Here is a 21994-nt window from a genome sequence, read left to right on the forward strand (position 1 = left end):
CATGGTTTCCTCATATCGCTGTCCGAGAAGCGCACATTAGGAGCCAACCATTCATCGATTCCGTTTTAGATTTTTTTTTCCTGGTAAAATTGAATTAGGAAAACCCCCCAAAAAAAAGAAGGAAGAAGAAGGAAGCAATCGAAGCTTACACCATTTTTGTACGAAAACCCCTATTGAGAACAAAGAAGAAAACACAGGAGCGAAAATGGCTAGTACAAGCACGAGTACTGCTCTAATCCACCATTTTCGGTCGCGCCGTTGCTGCTTTAAACACCTTGAGCCCGTTAGGACACAGCTGAATTCCGTTAAAATCAACAGCTCGTGGAAAGGAGCCGGGTTGCGATTCATTGCATCGCGGAACGGGAATGGTTTTAATAGAGCTGTCTGTTTCGCTGCTTTTGATGATGATTTGAGAGATAAACCGCCTGAGTTAGGCAATACCAGTCGTTCTGGTGGCGCTAGCTCGGCTCTGGAGGATAGACCTGGTATGTGCAAAAGAACCAGTATGCAAAGAGAGAAAGAATTCAAAGTTCACTTGTTTTTCACTTGTTTATGGCATATACTCTGTAAATGTTTTATGTATATGTGCGTGTTTGGTAATTAGTTCAATAAGCTGTTCCTAGTTAAACATGTAGCTTGCTTGAATTGTTTAAATATGGAGATTTCGTGGAGAGTATTAGCAACTAGGAGAATAGATGAGCTGGATCTTGCTTGTTCGGGAGATGGTAAGGGTTGTATATTTGCAAGACGAAGAACGATTCTATTCATGAATTATCAGCAACCATTCAGGTGTAATGGCCTATTGATGGCTGCACAAAGCAGACTTTCATTTTGAAGTGCTTGTTTGATTATTTGTAAACAAATACAGTTTGTTAGCATGTTACTGAATAAGATTTAGGATGTCAGGTCCACCATAAGAGTATAGACCACTAATATGTTGGCTAAAAAAGCATGTTTGCTATCTGAAATTATTTTCACTTCATGTTCTGCATTATTTCTCCGTTTGCTGCTATTGATATGATAGCCTTTGCCTATGTTCTCGGTGATTGTACATTTTTAAGTGTCCTTTACATCATGTCAAGGAAAACTCTGGGTCTATAGTTGTTGGATTGTTTTGAGTCCTAAATTTTTTCTACTGTATGTCTCTGGATCATTGTAAGTTCAGGGAATAAACGTTCAGTTTTTAGATGCTAACAACTTTTCTACAATAAACTACCTAGATACAGCTGACATCTCAGGAGAAGAAACTGTTGAAAAGTTTGAGCAAGCTAATGGAGACAGTGGACTTTATGATTTTCTTTATCCAAGTAAAGAGCTCCTCCCAGATGATAAAGAAATGAGTGTATTTGATCATCTTGAAGAACTGCGTCAGAGAATATTTGTATCAGTTTTGGCTGTTGGAGCTGCAATCTTGGGATGCTTTGCAATTTCTAAAGAACTGATAATATTTCTTGAAGCTCCTGTTAAAGCACAGGGTGTGAGATTCCTACAACTAGCTCCAGGAGAGTTTTTCTTCACAACTTTAAAGGTTAGATAACGAGATATCTATTCCATCTTTAAAATCATTCCATCTCTGAAAATATGGGGGTTATGCTTTCTGGAATTTATTTTATGTCAGATGCTTGTGGCTACTGCATTTGGTCAATCTGCGGCTAGTTTTATTCAGTTTGTATCTGAAATCTGTATCTGAAAATTTTGGTCACTTATCTGTATTAGGCTCAGAATCTCTTGCTCATATTTGTGCTTTTCTTAAAAGAAAATTAGTATTGCAATTAATTTTCAACGAAGAAGTGTGTCAGCAATTGAGGGTTTTTCTGTACTGACTAACTGAAAACATATCTTTGTTGGTGTGAAATATTTATGTTTCTTATAGGATCAAATATTGGTTTTTCTGTAGGTTTTTTCTTATAGAATAGAAGTATTACTTAATAACAAATGAAAAGTGCAATAGAGGACTAGTTTTTCGCCAAAAACGAAGAGAACATTATTTTGAGAGGAAACCATTGTTAGCTTTACATCGTACTAATTCAAAAAACATCTTGAAAATTCAAAATTGTGCTGCCAACTGCACTTGAAATATATTTTAAGTGTGGTAGACTTAAAATATATACTTAATGCACTCTCCTGGCCGAAAAGTACATTCTTAATGCACTCTTGATCTTTAATTAGGTGGTGAACGTTCTACTGTCTAATCTTTGCTTAGGGCTCTTTTCTTTTTACCATATATTTTAAGCATATTTGAATTGATATTGTTAATATTCAGCTAGTTTTATGGAAATTGTATTATGTGCATGACATTGACCAGCACTTCAATCTACACTCTACAACATGCATTCTTCAACCTTAATTAGGTACTAGTTGATTTGCTGCGTCTAGTACGAGATTTTATAAAAAATGCTGGTTCATCTGAAAAAACGCATGCATACGGAAAAAAAAGGTGAATGGAAAGGTCATGTAAACTACTGTAATAATGGTGTGATAAGAAAATCTGTTGGTTCTTTTTCAGGTGTCCGGATATTGTGGACTTCTTTTAGGAAGCCCTGTAATTCTCTATGAGATCATAGCCTTTGTTCTTCCAGGTTTAACAAAAGCAGAGAGGAGGTTCCTGGGGCCAATTGTTCTGGGCTCTTCTGTGCTTTTTTATGCTGGTATCACTTTCTCCTACTGGGTTCTGACTCCTGCAGCTCTGAATTTCTTTGTTAATTATGCGGAGGGTGTGGTGGAATCTTTGTGGTCTATTGATCAGTACTTCGAGTTTGTGCTTGTACTCATGTTCAGCACTGGCTTGTCTTTCCAGGTAATGCTTCTCTTAGAAGAAGTTCATATGGAAGTTCAAGGAATGCCCTGTATTTTGTGCTTATCTTATTAATATCTATATACACAATGCACAAGATATCAGTTAACAAGTCTAATTAGTATGTTGGGATAATTTTGGAACTGTATAATTGGAGTTGTTTTTTCTTTAATAAAAGAATTTGATAGAACATAATATGGCATGTCCAGTATCGCGTTAGAATATGATATAAAATATGAGGTTGTTTCATTTTTCTCAATGGGATTGGACATGAATCTCAGCTGAAAATAGACATGACTGTTTGAATTCAATTTGGTGGAAGATTATAGTATTTAAATTTGTTTTGAAACTTGATTCCAGGTCGTCCTAGGTCTCTAATTTAATTTGTATAAAGAGTATTAATTTTCAAAATTTTCTAGACCTAAGCTCAGGAAAAGAGAGGCTTAGGAAGCTCTTCTCTTATTTATTCATATGGTATCGAAGTCAATTATCAAGAGTTGGAAATTTTACTACAAGCTCTTATTTTAAAATTAAATTCAGCACAAAAAATGATAATCATATTCTCATTCCTGAGAAAAATGTGGAAGTATATTAGTAATTAATCAATTCTGTCCAAAACTAATCTTGATGGAAAGTGGACCAACATATTATTTTATATTATATTTGTGCGTTCTAGGCCAACACTTATTTATCCCAAAGATTTAGACGTTCCTCTTTCAATTTTTGCACAAAATTGAAGTTTATTCATGCTTGTATTACAGGTTCCAGTCATACAATTACTACTGGGGCAAGTTGGCCTAGTATCAGGAGACCAGATGCTGTCTATCTGGAGATACGTTGTGGTGGGTGCTGTGGTGGCTGCTGCTGTACTAACACCATCCACAGATCCTCTTACACAGATTCTTCTGGCTGCTCCTCTTCTAGGGCTTTATTTGGGTGGTGCCTGGGTGGTTAAGCTTACAGGCCGATGATTGATTGGCTTGCTTGTATATTTACCAGACTTGCGAAGTAAAAGCGTTACTAGAGTATAAATTAGCCATTTCTTGATCTTCTTTTTAATTTGTGCATCCCTTTGACATAAATAAATCTTTCATGACACAATGCATGGTTTGAGAATTTTGTTCTAAGCCCAAGGGATGGATCTTAATTCTTTTCCTTTTTATTCCACTATAGGGTTTGTAACATGAATTGAAGATGGGCATTATAGTTTATCTCAAAGGTTGTTCTTCGATTTAAAAATCAAACTGAAAAGATTGAATAGAAGATTGGACCAAATAAAAGAAAGAGGAATTGGTTTGACCAATTCAATATTTGTGATCCTCATGTATCTTTTAATGACTCATTTTGATCTAAACTGAACTCAGTTCATTTTTCTAGTCCAATCAAAAAATGAAACACCAGTATACTATATATTGGCCAGAGGATCATGGTAGATTGATGAAAAATTCATAATTCTAACTTGTCCGGTGGCCTTCTTGTACTGAAATAAAAAAGTGAATACATTGCTAAAACACATTACTGTTTTCACTAAATTCTGCAAGATTAATAAAATACAAGTGAGCAAGGGCAAGTTCGAGTACCCTTAATTTCTTACATCAACATTCTGCATTTTCACAGCTAAATCAGCTGCATCAAAGCAACCTAGTCCAGACTCCATTTGTTTTAAAGAACTCCTCAACGAATTGCATGCCTGAACAAAAGCCTCCGAAGGGCTTTTGAAACTTTCTACCTCCTCCTGTATTTCGTTAACATGGCTTGCTACTTTCTCCAAAGTCTCCTTCATGCCAGTAACTTCTTGTGGTGGATAAAGTGAGGCTCCAAGCTCCTCCATCTGTACTTCAATTCCTCGACAAAGCTTCAATAATTTCTCCAGAGAGTCTACAAATTTAGAATTTTCATCACGATTTTCCAGTTTAACCAAACCTGTGATGGTGCGGATAAGTTCTTTAATGACTATAAGTGTCTCTGACACGATGTTAATTGCCAATTTTGCAACTTCCATTTCTTCGGGTGATAAGCTGACATCTAGAAAATCACTGTCACTTGAGTTATCCTCATCAAAGGGCACTCTTTCTGCTTCAGCAGAGCTACTTTCACAAGCTGCGTCTGTGTGTTGAAGAGAAGCTGGTTTAAGTTCCTTCATCTCCCGAAGAACATCCTTTACAGAAACTGCAACCTGTGTTATTGCTCGACCAATTGCTGTGATATTTGTGGCAGGAGCCTTCTTTAGAGCAGAGCATGCTTCCCAAACTGCACCAGCGAGCTGTGGCATTGATGGTTTTCGGTTGTCGACATAAGTTCCCTCTGTTCCAAGTTACATGGAAGTTTGTTTATACAGAAGAAAGAACCAATCATCTAGTTAGCATGTATTCACCCCTATGAAAACTTAGTGCATTTGTATGGGCAAGTGAAACTATGACAGTAATAACAGCATGCTGTGGCTTGCAAATATCATGACAATTATCTTTACGTATTTCATGAATCAATGATAACAATGTACATAGAAATTTCATCTCAATTAAGTCTCTCTTTTCCAATAAGAATCGTATTTAGAGAAAATCCAATATCAATAAGTTGATTTTTTAGAAATGCACGTGATTGCCATAAAGATAAATTACATATGTTCTTATTTGCAAATACCAATGACCAAGTTCTCTAAAAAAATTGTAATATTTAACCTGATAGTGATTCCTAATTCCTAAAACCCCAGCAGTGCCTTGCTGGTTATTCCTAATAGGTGTTCATAATCCCTTTGAATATCTCTCTATTACTGCAACTCATATTGCTGTTTATTTGTACTCCCTTCAAAAGTTCAGAGCAAACAGAAAAGAAAAGAAAACAAAATTCAGCCTAAATTTCCGTCCATTTCAATTCTCAAGAAATGCCTAACCTAACAAAATTAGCTCCTTGATTCTCTCCCCAGAATCTACTCAACACAGCTGAAAAAAAGTATAGTATGCTGATTCCTAGAAACCATGGTCCACGTCTATTTATAGATGAAGCTGTGTCTGGAACAAGTGAATTCCACCAAAAAGCATGGAATTCATTTAAAAATTGACATATATCCACATTCTGAACACAAAAATGTGATTCGGTACATGAATTCTGACTTTATATGGACTTCTTTTCTTCCAAAAAGTACATAAGAACATTGTCAATTGTATGGCAGCTGGTGTAGCAGTGCATAAAACAGGTGAGTGGGGAAAGGAGGTTTTTACCATATAGAGAAACAGAACCATGCATCAACTTAAAACTGCAATCAACAACTTGCTTAGCAGAGGCAAGGACACTGGAAGAAAGTGTAGGCCCTGCACCAACCATACTTCCATGTGAAAGCAAAAGGAAACCTTGTAGCAAATTAAAATACGTCGTCATGTTCTCCTTGAGGGCTCTAGCATCTGGTGCTTCCCCATTCCAAAGCATTCCAACTATGTAATTAAATCAGGAAGAGTATTAGCTACTTGCATCTTGAGTAAACACACGTAGTCACAGAAATGGGCAAAGCCCAGGACAAACATAGAAGAGAAGAAAGGAGAAAGCAAGACAGCCCATATATATTACCATTTTTATCAAGGTACTTCAGAACACTATTTCTGTAAGAATATCAATGTGAATTCCCAAGCAGACATAGAGTTAGGCCTACAAAAATATCAAAAGATTTTTTAATTACTTGGTCCCTTACGATATGGCCATGAATTGTATTCGTTACCTAATTCATTGAAAATGAATTTTGGTTAGCTTTAAATTCATAACTTTTGCATTGAAAAGTCCTAAATTAGGGGCTAGCCTTTCCTGCTTTTAACATGCATACAAACACAAAATGCTTTGTTCCCAAATATATATATATATAAGAAGTCTAAAATAAAAGAAAGAAGTTTAGCACCAAAAAGCAACATCATTTCAGTGTGCAAAATATTTCGCTATTCCATATAAATAAAACTAATAGAACGCTTTTAATTACACAAAGAGTTTCTTTGGTAAATGTCTTTTAGACTATGTATAAAACAAATGAACTTTGGTTGTAAAATTTATTTACAAATATACACTTACTTTAACAATGCAAATATAGAGATTCCTCACGATTAAAATTGAATATCTACATAACTTCAACTGGAATCAAAATAATATATTTCAAACTTGAAATTATATAAGAACTCAATTATTATTTGTAAGGAATCTCCACCTTTCGGTAACTAACAAAGGTATAGATTTCTAGATGAATTACATCAACAAATTTATTTGTTCCTAACACAATCATTAAAAGAAAGAAAACTCCAACCTAATTGTAACTCGCTTGACTTCCAAACTCTGCCCCCACAATTCCTTAATTTCTAATGGATGAATAAGTAAAAAGTTTCTAACTTCATACAGGAGGATAATTGAAGGGGGATACGAGAGTCATAAAGATTACCAATAGTAGCTTGCTTGGAAACTTGCTCTCCCATCTGTATAACATCTTTCCTAACACAATCATTAAAAGAAAGAAAACTCCAACCTAATTGTAACTCGCTTGACTTCCAAACTCTGCCCCCACAATTCCTTAATTTCTAATCGATGAATAAGTAAAAAGTTTCTAACTTCATACAGGAGGATAATTGAAGGGGGATACAAGAGTCTAAAGATTACCAATAGTAGCTTGCTTGGAAACTTGCTCTCCCATCTGTATAACATCTTTCCAGCTCACTTTCTCAAGTGATGAAGATGGTGATTGGTCCAGCAACTGTATGTAGACCCACAGAGCGAAATTACTCGAATCAATCAATTCCGTCAGCATATAATCAATCAATATATATATATATATATATGATGCAAAAATGAAAAATCCAATGGCGACAGAACCTGTAAGGTATCGTGGATTGTGTTGAGATGGCCGACCAGAATTTGATTCAGTTCCTCTTTTTTTCCCTTCCCCATCTTTCTCTCTGTCTCTGCTGTGCGTATCAGTGTGTGGGTTTTTCTCGCTTGTTAATAGAGTACAAGATATAACAACGGAGTTTCTCGGTTTGGGGTTTTCCAAAGAGGGTTCTTGGTAATTAGAAATCAAACGGCGTCGTTTCTCTTAACAAGCTTTTTCATTTTTTTTAAAGAAATAGTTCCAATAAATAATTAGTTTGATTTTATAAAGCATCATATTTAATAACTTGGAATTTCTTATACTTAGAAAAGTGGAATAAATGGAGTTATAATGAATATATATATATATATATATATAATTTATTTATTTATTATTTGTAGCATTCATTCTCTCCCAATAACAAATTAAACATACTCATAAACACATTGTTCTACTTTTCCAGTGTTCGTTCAGTACCAATTATGTTTATGCTTTATGTAAAGAAATCGGATAAAATTTTTATTATTTTATTACTATTTTATTTAAAAAAATTTAACTATCATAAATATTATTTTATCTAAATATATAATAATTTATTAGAATAAAATGTAACTCGAACACGTAACACCATTAATGCACTAATAAATTAAGTATTACATCATGTAATATTTCGAACATCAGTTCGTTCGGCGGTAAATCTCAATTGACTAAAAAGAAAAACATGTTACAAAAATTCAAATTCATTCTTAGACTTAAATTTATTACAATTCTAAAAAATGGGAAACAATTGAATCCCAGTTTCAACATGTTTCAAGAGATGAGATTAGTCACTATTTCATTGTATTCTAACCGAAAGAGCTAGCATAAGAGATATATGTATATATATATATATGTGTGTGTGTGTATATATATATATGGTTTGACTATACCCAAAATTGCTTCTTGCCTCTAGGCTATGATTTACTTATCCCTGAGAATCTATACTGACATATTCATAACCATCTTCCACTGAAGATATTCTACCAAAGACTCTCTCCCTTGCCTTTGCTGCCTGAAACATTAATAAAAAAGAAACCATAAGAATGTCGTCTTCTTCACAAAACTAACTAAAATTTTATGATTTTACGTATTAATATACTCAAAGGGCACATTATAGTATTTCACGATACTGGTTAATGATATAATATATAGTATATTGCGTTCAGTAGTTTAAGAACTGACATGATATAACTAGTGAAACGCAGTAAAAAACTTTTGCAGGCTAGACAATACGAAAAGGAGAAAATCATGGACTTGGGACGATTTTGAAGGGAAGAGAGAAGAAGAGCAAGACCTGTTTTTCCCAATTTGTGCAACATGTTATGGTAGCAAGCAAGAGTGTCTGAACAAAAGCACCAACTTGTATTCCAAGCCAAAGACCTCTTCCTCTCATCTGTGCCCAGAAACCTAAGAAGGCAGCAACGGGAATTCCGCAAAGATAGTATGCTCCAAGATTGACACAGGCTCCTAAGTCTTGCCGCCCAGATCCTCTAGCGATTCCTGACCATTTTTTTTTTATTGTTTCAATTAATTATGGTTTACCCATTTGATAAACTTGAGCAAACAAATCAAGAAATAAAAACAAATGGGTGCAACATGGATGAATTCTGAAAATTAACTGACCAGAAAGAGTGGCTTGAAAACTGTTCAATACAACGCATAGACATATCAGAGGAGCCATGCTGCTCACATAATCCACAACTTCAATCTCATTGCTGAAGACATGACCGAAAACTCTGCGGTTGGCGAACAAGGTTGAGCTCACAATGGCTGCTTCCGAGACTGCAAGCAGCAGCACAGTCCCAACGGCCAGTTTCGCTGCTTGTGGTTTCCCACCTCCTAATGCATTTGAAACTCTAGTGCTGCAGAACAAGACAAAGGATAAAGGTTTAGTATATTATGTAATATAATATCATATCATGAAATTTCACTATATAAAGGTATATATGTATGTATGTATGTATGTTAATTGCACCAAACCTTGCAGCAGCACCTAGTCCATCTGGTATTGTGTAGAGGGTAGCTATTGTTGACACACTGTTCCATTAATAAACATGTAAGATGCCAATCATCATGAAATTCTAGTCATAAAATTGTAAAAGCAACAGACTTTATGAAAGAAACTTGAAATTTTGGAATAACCCACATCATATTTCTAAAAGATGTAGATGGATGAAAGGGAAACATACCAGACAGACAAAACAGAAGTTTCAAGCTGTGGATTTGGCATGAGCCCGGATAGTAAGGTAAGAAACTCGAAAGACCACCATTCAAGGCTGCAAATCATTCACATTCAAACAAGTTCACATTGAGATATATATATATATATATATATATATATATATATAGATGTCGCATTATTAGGTTCCGAGTCTATTGTATTCTTATTCAATTCTTGGAAAGAATAGATCGTACCAGACCATAAAAGCCGAAGGTATAGCTAAGCGGAAGAAATCTTTCATTCCTTTGAAGAGATCCATGGAAAATGGTGGAGAAATGCTTACACAACTTGACAAATACTTCATGTGCAAGCCAAGCAAAGCCACATTCAACCAATAAGACAAGCTAATTGCCAATGCTCCACCAAGATTGCCTAGTCCAAGCTTAAACACAGAGACCCAACAGAAAAATACATGGAAACAAAGGGACACCAGTGAGCTTGTAAGCAATGGAGTGACCAAGCTCTGGACTTGAAAAAAACGAACAAGTGGCTGGAGAGTTGCGTATGCCAAGAGCGCAGGTACAAGACACATTGCAAATTTACCAGCTTCTTTGGAAACTAGAGGGTCTTGGCCAGAGAAAACCAGGAGTTTTCCCATGGAAAACCAGATAAGAGATAGAGGAAAGCAAGCAAGATTGAGTGAAACTATAGCTGTGTAAATATGAGTCCCAAGTTTCTGATATTGCTGTGCTCCATAAGCTTGTCCACATAAAGTTTCAAGTGCAGCTGACATTCCAAACTGATCACCCATGTGGAAATCAGATATCCAATTAGCTATTTGAGGTAAATGAATTGATCCGAGTAATTACTTTTATAAGATTTGACCTAACAATAAATAGCCAGTAGAAGAAGAGGAGGAAGAAGAAGACATACAATAACGCTGAAGCCAGTGACAGCACAGAAGGAAATAGCTAAGGCGGTGCTGGCGAGATAAAGTTCACCAAGGTGACCAACCATCATTACAGCAATCACTTGCAGAAAATATTGAGAGAGATTCACGGCAACCATGGGACCTGCAACATAGCCCAACTTCTTCATTTCTTGAATCATCAAAGCTATGGTGATACCAGAAGAATCCCCTGCATTTCCCTCCTCCTCATCTTTACCCAACAAACTCTTTTCAATCTCCTCATCTCTCTCTTTGGTAGGACACATATTCTTATCTTCTGGATCACCCTCCTCTGAGATTTGGGACGTGAAGAACGCAGGAGGAGGCTGGTGGGAAGAGAAGAGAGAATTATGTAATGTGTGATTGCTGAGGCCATATAAATAAGCCTCAAGAGAGTACAAATCAAGGGTGGTACCCTTTAAAATTTGTATATCCCATGCCCATACGTACCTCACATGTGATGTATAGAATGAAAGAAACTAACTAAAGATATGACAGCTGAAGATTTCCAGGTGGGTATAGTGCAAAAAAAGGCTTTGAATGATGATTTAAAAAAAATCCGCGAATTACTGTTGACTTTGAGAATTCAGATTGTCAAGTTTGAATCAGTTGTGAAGTTGAGTGGAGGTTGATGACAAAAGAGATGGAAACCAGGGAGAGGAAGTGAAAACTGCGTGTATTTTCTTGTTCCTCCATCAACGTTGTACAAGTGGGCTTTTGCAAGTCGTCCCTTACTTGAGCAAGAATAGGCTAGTTTTTAGTTGACCGAGTATTACGGTAAATAATTAATTATTTTAATTACAAAATTAAGCAATAAAAAATTAATTGATAATAAATTACAATAATATTCATTTTTTACCCAAGTTCTATGATAAATCAACGAATATGAATTTCCTGTATCCCAAATCTGATTTCCTGCCATAGTGACTCACTGCTCGTATCATGGCAGCCCAGGTACTCCACGTATTTGGTGTTATAGATTAATTTAATACATCATTATAAATTAATTATTTATTTATTTATAAAAAATTATATACTCGAGTTGAATTGTGTTTTATAATTCTTATTATTACGATCAGTATTTATATTTAACAAAAAATATAGTTCCACATATATATATATATATATATAATACAAAAACAGTGTATCTCCTTCCAATTTCTTAACATACAAGAAACTAACTCCAAAACCCAGTAGCTTCTCAATCACTTCATTGAATGAGATCCGCAGAAGATGGTCCTTTAAATATCCTCTCCCTCGCATCACTTGCCTGTAATACGAACAGTAAAAACAAATTGAATAGTTTCTCACACATTTCGAGAAATTGTGTCTCTCTCAAGCCAAATATTCTGAGATTTGTAGTTGTTCCAGACAACGGGCGTTAATTTTAATAAATCATTCGTAGTTTATATTCAACACGTTCCCCATGTACTAATGGGTTATTGTATTTCAATTTGTTTATATTTCTAAACACAATTTTTTTTGCTATTTGTCTCTTATAATAATGAATATTCACACACACACACACGATTTGAAAGTACACCCTTAATGATTATATAGAGTTTAAGAGATATTTTATTATATTTGTAAAAACTTACTGATTGTTTATCCGGGTCTAAAAATATAATTGGAAGGTGAAAATTGACCTGTTTTTCCCAATTTGTGCAGGCTGTCACAATGACAAGAAGAATTGTTTGCATACAGGCTCCGGCTTGTACTCCAGCCCAGAGACCAATTCCTCTCCACTTTAACCAAAAGGCCAAAGTGGCTGCAACTGGAATTCCCCAAAGATAGAAAGCCCCAAGATTGATAAAAGCTCCTATATGCTGCCACCCACATCCTCTCGACACTCCTGACTCAAAAAAAATATATATATATATATTAAACAACATTAGTTGGCAATCAAACTACTAAAATTAAATTAAAACAACTGACATGTGTAGAGATATCTCAATTTTTAACCTGAGAGCACACCCTGTATGCTGTCTAATATCACAGAAAGACAAACCAAAGGAGCCATGTTGGTAACGTAGTCCACAACTTCTTTCTCATTGCTAAAAGTATAACCGAAAACCCGACGACTGGCAAAGAGCGATCCGCTGACGAGAAGAGTCTCTATCATTGTGAGAATCATCGCGGTATAGACAGATACTCGAGCTGCAGGAGCATTCCCGGCACCTAGTTCGTTTGAAATTCTAGTACTGCCCAAGAGAAAAACACCATCCTTATTTATTTTGCTAAATATTAAGTATATACTTAGTACTGCGATATATACAGAGACACACGCGCACACGCACACATGCATCGACAGAGAGATAAAAAAAGCAAGGAGAAAGATTGAGTATTTCTTGGAATAAGCAGAGAGATTTTCTTGATTCTAATAAATATAAACTAAGAAATTATTTTATGTGTTATGCTAGCTAAAGATCCAAGGAGAGTTGTGAACCTTGCTGCTGCGCCAAGTCCATATGGTATTGCGTAAAGCGTCGCAATAGTTTGCAGACTGTTCAAGAAAATTGTCGGAAATAAATTAGATGGAATTTTGCTTGAGGCATTACATTTTATTGTTCAAGTCAATGATAGAGAGCATACCATATAGACAGCACAGAAGTTTCAAGCTCTGGATTTGGTAATAGCCCTGACAATAAGATAAGGAGCTCAAATGACCACCATTCTAAACTGCAATTATCAACAAAACAAAAAGGAATTTATAAAGAAAAAATTTGGCGAAAATCATGAAGGAGAGACAAAGATTATAGAGAAATTCTCGCATTACTTGTCTTCTGAATTGATAATTATATTCGACTAAAATATATTTTTTAATTTTCGTAATTTTTTTTCGACTTGATTTCTGTGTCGATTCTGTGTGAAACTAATTTTTATATTTTTAAAACATATTTAAATTAATTTCTGACTGTAAATGTCGACGAACTCTGTTAATGTCTGTACTATGTGTCACCTAAACGGGTGAAAAACCAGTAAAGACGAGATGCCTCGCCTTTCACCGAGCTGAAAAAGAAACAGAGACGGTGTCGCCGACAACGAGAAAAGAGAGTTTGAGACTCGATGCGAGAGAGATAGCGAGAGTAGACGAGACAGAGAGGCGGCGAGAAGCCACCGCGAGACCTAAGGCCAGCGCCTCTTTCTCTTGTTTTATCTTCCTGTCATCTCTCTCTCCTCATCTCTATCTGCTTCTGTCTCTCTCTACCCTCCTTTCTCTCCTCCGTCGTTCTCATCTTAAATTCTTCTCTCCCCTATCTCTTGCATTTTTCTCTCACAAATGAGGATCCTAGCTGGTGAACCTACAGGAATGTTTTTTCCTAATTTGGGATTTTTTTTTGCAGCTTTTTTCTTACAAAGAGAAAGGGAAAGAGAGATCAAGGGGGGCGGAAGGAAGTAAGAGAGAGAGAGAGAGAGACTGCGTGACAGAGGAGAAGGCATAAATTTTGGGCCGGTTTTTTTTAATCTGAACCGGTCTAAAACAATCACTTTTCCCACGTCATATCTTACATGCGCAATGGGATGAAAAATTATTCAATTAAACGACACATGTCAAGTTCCTTGAAACTTGTGTTCGAGAGAGAGAGACTGATTTGAATATTATTTTTTTTAAAAAAATACTAATTTATGGTAAAATTAAAGTAGATACCGTATTTAAAAAATAAATAATATAAAAATTAAATTAAATGTAAGCCAATTATATTGCATAGCCTAAACTATGTGAGGCATGGTAGATGGCATACCAAATCATTACCGCAGAGGGAATGGCAAAGCTAAAGAACTCTTTAATTCCACCGAAGATCTCCATCGAAATTGGAGCTCGGGTCTTGGCGCAAACAGGCGAAAACACCATGTAAAGCACCAGAAAAATGGCGTATAACCAATTTGATATACTGATTGCCAATGCTCCTCCTAGATTGGCAAGTCCAGACTTGAAAACCAAAACCCAGCAGAGAGGAATATGGAGACACAAACTGGAAAATGCGCTGATTAACAAAGGAAATATTAAGCTCTGTGTCTGAAAATACCGAATGAGCGACTGGTTAGTGGCATAGGCGAACAATGCAGGAATAAGCCAAACTGCAACTCGACCGGCTTCGTGTGAAATTTTCGGATCTTGGCCGATGAAAACCAGTAGGTTTCCTAAGTTGAGCCAGAGGAGAGATAGAGGGAGACAGACTAGGAATAGGCAAAACATTGCAGTATAAGTTTGGAGTCCAAGTTTGTGGTATTGCTGAGCTCCATAAGCTTGGCCGCTTAGAGTTTCCAGTCCACTCGCCATTCCTAACTACATTTTTGCAAATACAAAACCACGTCGCGTAGAGAATTAGAAATGATGCATTTTTTTATAATTTTAAAAAATTATTAACAGATTTTTGTTAAAGAGAAACTTTACGTACAAATTAAATCATAATGTTTGCAATATTTAAAATTTTATTATTAAAATATTTAAAATTTAATCGAAATTAAAATAACTATATAAATATATACATATATATATATATATACTAGAATGTAAATATATGCTTATGTACTAACAATTCATTATTTGCTCAATAAAAATTTAACTTATCTAAACAATTATTTATTTAAAAAAAACAAACGCAAAAATTTTATTCTCATGAACTTCGACTACAAGGAGCTGATGGTTGACGACAAAAAATAATTGAGTTATCTTCCTCTCTAATTTAATGTCAATCAAAATCAGTGGTAATGACATTTAAGGACCACTTAGAGATGGGTGGCCTATATTAATCATCTGTCTGTATATATAACTAAATGTGTATAGCCTAAAAGTTAGGCGTACTAATTACGAAGATCAGAAATGGACCAGAAAAATTCCCAATCATCTTGCTGCCTCACTTACATTTTGATTTCTCGAAAAGGAAACAAAAATTATTCTAGAAAATGTTACTGGATTTTGGACGCAAATTCTTCGAGCTCATTAAATTTGAACCGACCAGGAAGAAACTAATCAAGAATTTTTAGAAAAACAAAAAACGAGAGAAAAGCGGCGAAAAGAATGAACTATACAACGAAGAAATAGTAATAAAGAGAAGAAAGAAGAAGATCAAGAAAAAGCTCACGGTAAGACTGAAACCGGTGACACCACAGAGAGAAATGGCTATGGCGGTGCTGGACAGAGCAAGTTCGCCAAGGTGGCCGACCATCATTATCGAAATAACCTGTGACATGAGAAGATTTACATTTACAGGACGAGTTTTGAATTTTGATTTTCACTAGCAAAAATCTTTTGCTTATAGATCTTTTAACAAATCTAGGTCTGAATTGAAAAGAAATTTAACTTCGTAATACTGTAACCTGTATTAAGAACTGTGATAGAGTGACGGCAACCATGGGAGCTGCTAGGTAACCTAGTCTCTTGACTTCTCGTGTGAAGACTGTCCATGTTAGGGTTGAGTATTCTCTGGTCCTATCTTGTCCGAGTGTTTTTGGTAGCAAGGCTTGATGATCCATGTATGTGACTGTAGGTTTCCCTCTCTGCAAGTGTTTGTTGCTGCTGCCGTGGGAAATGAATAGTGAAGAACAGAGGAATCACGCGAGCTGAATGAATGTAAATTGTTAGGTCTAACAAACGTCCGACTCTCCAACATTCCGCAAATTTATACACACACAATCCGACCAAGTCAATATCCTTGATGTGTTAAATTACCTAAATGCCCCTCTCTTTTTTTTTGGAAAAAAAAATCATTATTGAGGTAAGAGATATAATTTTTTAAAGTAAAAAATATATATATCTTATTAATAATATATATATATACATATAACTGACTCATCTCATTTGTATGTATATGTGGAGTTTTGACAATTTGTATTATTTGCAGTAGCGAGGCGGATCGCGTTCTTGGAAGCTACGTGTACGCAAAGTGCACTTTTTAATGTGGTATAACTTTTTTCAGTAGAATTTAATATATATTAATTTTGGACCTACTAAGAGTTTAGAGGTAAATATTAAATGTGTGCTTTTTGTGCTTTAAATGCTTACTTATTAGTAATATTTATATATATATATATACAATTTGAACTTGAATAATTAAATTTTTAATGAAAATATTATATTTTTGCAATAAAAAAATTAACATTTTTTAAAATAAAAATAATAAATATTAATAGATAATATGAGAACACGACAAAAATAATCTTTAAATAAAAATAAACAGAATTACAATTTAATTTGAAGATAGTCTTTTAAAAATATATAATAATTATTGAATTAAATAATAATTAATAATGTAATAATGATGCTAATTTACTTTTTATTTAATTTAATATTATGTCGCTTTGTGCATTAATTAAAGATTCCCTACATCATTATATATAATATACAACATTAAAATACTACATGTACAAAGTTTACTTTTTCTTGACTTTGATCCTTGTCAATTTAATACTAATAGATGTCAAATTTATATGGTTATTAAATTTTAAAGTACCATACCATAGACTACATCTATTTACTTAAGGACAAGATTGCTGACGTTAGAAAAACTTGACTTTTCACTTGTAAATAAATTCATAAAGATGCTCCAATAATATTTTAAATTATTGCGATTTATAAATTTTTTTTATATTTGTTTTTATTTTAAAGTTAATTAATTAATAACGATAAAAATGACAATTAAACTCAAACCCAATTTATATTATAAAATATAAAATCTAAATCTATCTCGAACTTACGGCGAATTTAAATTTTATTTTTGTTTTTCGAATTGTTTCACATTTATAAATTATTTATCATGAACCCGACTTAACTATTAATTAGGCAACACTGAGAAAGAAGAAAACCGAGAGAGAAGAAAAGATAAAAAATGAAGGAGAAAGATAAGAAATAACAGAATGACTGAACAAAAACATAGACTAAAGAATGTGCTTGAGGAAACAAAGCGAAAATGAGGTGAAAAAGCAAAACACGAAATGAGAAAAAAATTTTAAACGAGACGACAGAGATTTGCAAAAAATTTCTCGATGAATCACTAAAAGATCTCTCTCATTATATTATATCGAATTCGGACAAGTTTTTATAAATAAAATTTACACTCGTTTTGTCCCTGTAATTATTGTTTCACTTATTCGAACTTTACTAAACTTAAACCTAATAATGTCAAAAAAAATTTGCTACGAGTTGAGTTCGAGAGATGGGATTAATCAGATTCGTGTGTGTTGGTGATGTTATCTCTTAAGTCAAGAGAATAATATTAAAAGACAAAACTAAAATTTTGGATTTCTTTTTTCTATATGTATATTACTCAATGTATCATTACCAATCAGAAATACCCATCATGTTTTTATTGTTTTAGAACGTTTTTGCTACATCGAAGAGACATGATGAGGCATCACTGTAACAGGGCAGGCGCCCACGTTTGCCCACATGTTATGCACATTTGTCTTTCAGTGTAATATATATATGCATACACATAGTTATAAGGAGAGGACATAGTTCTATAATATACTAATTTGGACGGAAGGAAAAAGGAGAGGACATAGTTCTACAATATATATATATATGTAATATACTATGTACTATATATAATACTATATGAATGTTTTTTCAGCTATATGGAAGGTTTTAAATTTATGGCAATTACTTGCCAAACACTGTAAGATGGGTGTGTCTTATTTTATGTAGACGATGATGCAAATTGTCATTGAACTTTTGAGTTCATGGACAGCAACATTATATACACACACACACATATATATATGCATATAATTGTATATATGGTGGCCAAAAACGTTAAACTTAGACTAAGTCAATCTCTTGGAGAGCAAGATGAGCTGCATCTTCTCTTTTTCTCTTTTATTTTTTTTTTATTTTTTGCCATGTGCTTGCATACACACATTGATATACTCGTTCAGGTTCTTGGATAGCAAGACTACATACACATGCAAATAGACATATACATCTATATATATAGGAAAGTGGAGGTGAGGAAAATGAAAGTGGAAAGCAGAGACTGACCTGTTTTTCCCAATTTGTGGAGCTGGTTAAAATAAAGAGAACAATTGTTTGCAAAAACCTCCAGTTTGTATTCCAATCCAAAGCCCAATTCCTCTCAACTTCACCCAAAAAGCCAATATAGCTGCAATTAGAATTCCCCAAATCTAGAAGGCACCCAAATTTATAAAAGCTCCTATATCCTGCCATCCTCTTGCCACTTCTGAAATAAACAACACCACATCATATATACTCCTCAAAGATCAATGAATATTTATTTTATGTAACGGGTATTCGGCTAATACAGTAAATTAATAAAAAATTTAAATAAATTATTTATAAATTTACTAATACTATGTAATTAAATATAATAATAGATCAACATATAATTCACTTGAATTCAATAAATAATTAATGAGAATAAGAGTTAAATTTTATAAGAATAACTGAAAGATAAACTAGAGAAAAGATGTGTACACAACAAAATTATTATATACAAACCCATTCTTGGACTTAGTTTTAAAAATATCGAAGTTAGTGAAAAGATGTGTTTAGGCTTCTTCTAATGTAAACCTAAGATGAAATATATTAAATATAAGTTAAAAAACAAAAGAACTACAAGGTAACAAAAACGTGTGAAGAGTTGTTTACCAAACCTTGCGGCAGTACCAATTTCACATGGTATTGAAGATTTTATTAAACTAGTCTGAAGACTTCTCAAAAGATGACAACATGAATAAGTTAGTAAGGAGAATTAATTCCAAGTGACTTGCAATTTATTTTTGATGAATAAAAGAGATATACTTTTTCACTCCGTTTGACTATGGATGGAGAACATACCATATAGACAAGACAGAAGTTTCAAGCTCTGGATTTGGTAACAGACCTGGGAGTAAGATTAGAAGGTCATATGACCACCACTCTAAACTGCAATTAAACCCAGATTTAGGAAGTCACTTGGTGAGAATTCTGCAAGCTGGTTGGTGGAGGAGACATTGCAAGCTTGACTGGAGTGAAGGACGACCTTCTCTTGGACAAAGTAACAGTCTATCTCGATATGCTTTATATGAGAATGGAGAACCAGGTATAAAGTCAAGTAGACAGTTGAAAGTTGTCAAAAAGGGTAAAGAAGCTGTGGAGCAGCTTGGAAGATGACTTATGGAGGGCATACAAGCCATGCTTGTAGTTCCCTTGAATAACATTTGGTGGGTCTTGGAGTCCTTTAGACAAAAACTAGAACCATAAAGAAGAAAATAGCACAGGTAAATCAATTGTTAGCTAGTTAACTGACAGCAGCTTCTTCTTCATCTCATGAAATCTTCAAGTGGAATAGAACTGTCTTGGTGTGGGAACAACATCAATATCAGCATGAATTATTACAAGGGCTTCCATACCTTATCAGTACTAAGATGAGTAGAATCAATGAGATTACCCTTTAATGCTAGTGACACATTAGCACCAGTGTCAGGATGCCATTCTGGTACTTCAAAGTCTGAGGTTTGCAACGCAGCAAGGCCTTGATGAATCTCTTCGCTCTGATTGCTGTTGTCAAAATTTCACTGCATTATGACCCCTTTTATGACATATTTGGCAGATTGTAGGAGGTCTGTGTGACATGTCTGATGAGGTATTGATAGACTGCTACTAATGAGTTTGAACTTCCTGGTTAGCAAAGCACCAATACCTCCATGCCCATTTGTATCTTGAATTACGCTCTAAGATACAAAGGCTACCACAGGAAGTAGATATCAGACTGAGGGTTTTCTTGTTGCAGATCTCAAAGCTTTCCAACTGAAGAATGGTCTCTGTCTAGTTGGGTAGCTGAGGCAGGAGCACGGGTAGTTTAAAATTATTCATATTTATCTCCAAGACCTTCAATGAGCCTGAAAACTTTCTTGGCATCAGAAACTAGTTTTCCAATCACATTTAACTGGTAACATGTGGATTTGAATTCTCAAAGATAAGTTGACAGTAGCTTGTCTCCTTTCTCAATATGCTGAAGCTCACAGGAAGTCAATTTCTCTAGCCACGGAATGTTGTTTGAAGTGCTCTAGCAGAGCATGCCATGCCCATTAAGCTGTTCAAAATCCAACAGCACGACCGAGACCATTTTCAGATAGGGCTCCAATAATCAAATATTTCACCAGTTCTCCGGACCCATGAAGCATGATAGGAGTTGATAACATTATCATCATTTTATAAGTGCCATGACTTTTAATATTCTAAAACATGTATATCCACCAATACGCTCTGAGTTTATAATGACTTTGATGTGGATGTCTGGGTGTGTATATGCATATACATATATACGTGTGTGTTTGTATCTAGATATCAACAAATTGAAGGCTTCTAGGGTTAGTTTAGCATCTGTGTCTTGGATCCAGGTAGCAAAGAAGAAGAAACAAAAGGACAAAAAGCGCAGCAGAAATAATATCACAATCAGAAGCAAATAAACAAACAGTTGTCAGTCATAAGAGAAAAGAGTAACGAGAAATTTGAAACCAGTGACCCCGCAAAGAGAAACCACAATGACGGTGCTAGACAGAGCAAGCTCGCCGAGGTGATCCACCGTGATCAACGAAATAACCTGCAATAAGAACTGTGAAAAAAAAAAAATTCACATCTACCATTGATCCAGCGAGGAAATCCATTCTCGTCACTTCCTGAAATAATACAACCACGTCAGTCCTGAATCGCCGCCTCCTCCCGCTTCAGCATCTTTCTCCAGCAAGCTCTCCTCCATGACGCAGTTCTCTTTGCCGGCCATGCGCGCTCTTTTCGCATTTTCTTTCGTTATTAGGATGCGAATAACAATGGAGGCGGACATGAGCAGGAAATGGAGGGAGAATGAATATGTTCAACGAAAAGAAGGAACCAACCCAGTGGAATTCAAATCAAAAGCCCATTGGGCTGTGTGTTGGATTCTTTTCAAACAATTTGTAATTTCTTTATTTAACAAATACATATATATATTTGAATATAAATATACTAATTTAAATAAATAAACAGTTATATAGAGATTAACAAACATTAAATATAAATATTTAGTATGTAAAATTTTATTGATTAGTACCGAAATCGAGTAATAAACATACATAATTAATAACGTATCAAAAAAATAATTACACAAAAAATTATAAACTTAATGATAATGGAATTATTTGATAATCAGCAACATAATTCGTAATAATATTTTTGAAAGACCCACCAAAACATCTTAAATTTGGCTAATGATTATTTACATACTAAAATATTATGTC

General features: G+C 34.6%; 4 protein-coding genes across 10 annotated transcripts; 1 reads left to right on the plus strand and 3 right to left on the minus strand.

Moving 5' to 3' along the window:
• Window positions 1–49: 49 nt before the first annotated feature.
• Window positions 50–3921, plus strand: APG2 (Sec-independent periplasmic protein translocase). 2 transcript variants are annotated; one of them, XM_088214570.1, is made up of 4 exons: window positions 50–485; window positions 1227–1528; window positions 2507–2797; window positions 3556–3921. In XM_088214570.1, the coding sequence occupies exons 1-4, from the start codon at window positions 206–208 to the stop codon at window positions 3763–3765; spliced, it is 1083 nt and encodes a 360-aa protein (XP_088070696.1). In that variant the 5' UTR covers window positions 50–205; the 3' UTR covers window positions 3766–3921. The 2 variants fall into 2 exon arrangements, with proteins under 2 accessions (XP_088070696.1, XP_088070695.1); XM_088214569.1 differs by having other exon boundaries at window positions 53–485; window positions 1221–1528.
• A 276-nt stretch (window positions 3922–4197) lies between these two features.
• LOC110813440 (uncharacterized) lies at window positions 4198–7793 on the minus strand. Of its 4 annotated transcripts, none has more exons than XM_022040578.2 (4): window positions 7634–7793; window positions 7421–7514; window positions 6013–6222; window positions 4198–5098 (listed from the first exon to the last, which is right to left on the minus strand). In XM_022040578.2, the coding sequence occupies exons 1-4, from the start codon at window positions 7706–7708 to the stop codon at window positions 4377–4379; spliced, it is 1101 nt and encodes a 366-aa protein (XP_021896270.1). In that variant the 5' UTR covers window positions 7709–7793; the 3' UTR covers window positions 4198–4376. The 4 variants fall into 4 exon arrangements, with proteins under 4 accessions (XP_021896270.1, XP_021896272.1, XP_021896274.1 ...); XM_022040580.2 differs by lacking the exon at window positions 7634–7793 and adding an exon at window positions 6356–6433; XM_022040582.2 differs by lacking the exons at window positions 7421–7514; window positions 7634–7793 and adding exons at window positions 6356–6433; window positions 7206–7402.
• Window positions 7794–8246: 453 nt separating this feature from the next.
• LOC110813357 (protein DETOXIFICATION 14-like) lies at window positions 8247–11435 on the minus strand. The gene is made up of 7 exons (XM_022040442.2): window positions 10762–11435; window positions 10083–10627; window positions 9857–9943; window positions 9648–9704; window positions 9291–9529; window positions 8962–9167; window positions 8247–8679 (listed from the first exon to the last, which is right to left on the minus strand). Exons 1-7 carry the CDS (start codon window positions 11041–11043, stop codon window positions 8593–8595), a joined length of 1503 nt encoding a protein of 500 aa, XP_021896134.1. The 5' UTR covers window positions 11044–11435; the 3' UTR covers window positions 8247–8592.
• Window positions 11436–11814: 379 nt separating this feature from the next.
• LOC110813389 (protein DETOXIFICATION 12-like) lies at window positions 11815–21578 on the minus strand. Of its 3 annotated transcripts, none has more exons than XM_022040486.2 (10): window positions 20167–21578; window positions 18759–18957; window positions 16100–16342; window positions 15865–15963; window positions 14521–15065; window positions 13370–13456; window positions 13224–13280; window positions 12740–12978; window positions 12424–12629; window positions 11815–12047 (listed from the first exon to the last, which is right to left on the minus strand). In XM_022040486.2, exons 3-10 carry the CDS (start codon window positions 16253–16255, stop codon window positions 11988–11990), a joined length of 1449 nt encoding a protein of 482 aa, XP_021896178.1. In that variant the 5' UTR covers window positions 16256–16342; window positions 18759–18957; window positions 20167–21578; the 3' UTR covers window positions 11815–11987. The 3 variants fall into 3 exon arrangements, with proteins under 3 accessions (XP_021896178.1, XP_021896180.1, XP_021896179.1); XM_022040488.2 differs by having other exon boundaries at window positions 19621–21578; XM_022040487.2 differs by having other exon boundaries at window positions 19575–21578.
• Between the last annotated feature and the right edge of the window lie 416 nt (window positions 21579–21994).

This window comes from Carica papaya, chromosome 2 (assembly GCF_054855325.1).
Source record: "Carica papaya isolate Zhongbai chromosome 2, ASM5485532v1, whole genome shotgun sequence".
NCBI lineage: Eukaryota > Viridiplantae > Streptophyta > Magnoliopsida > Brassicales > Caricaceae > Carica > Carica papaya.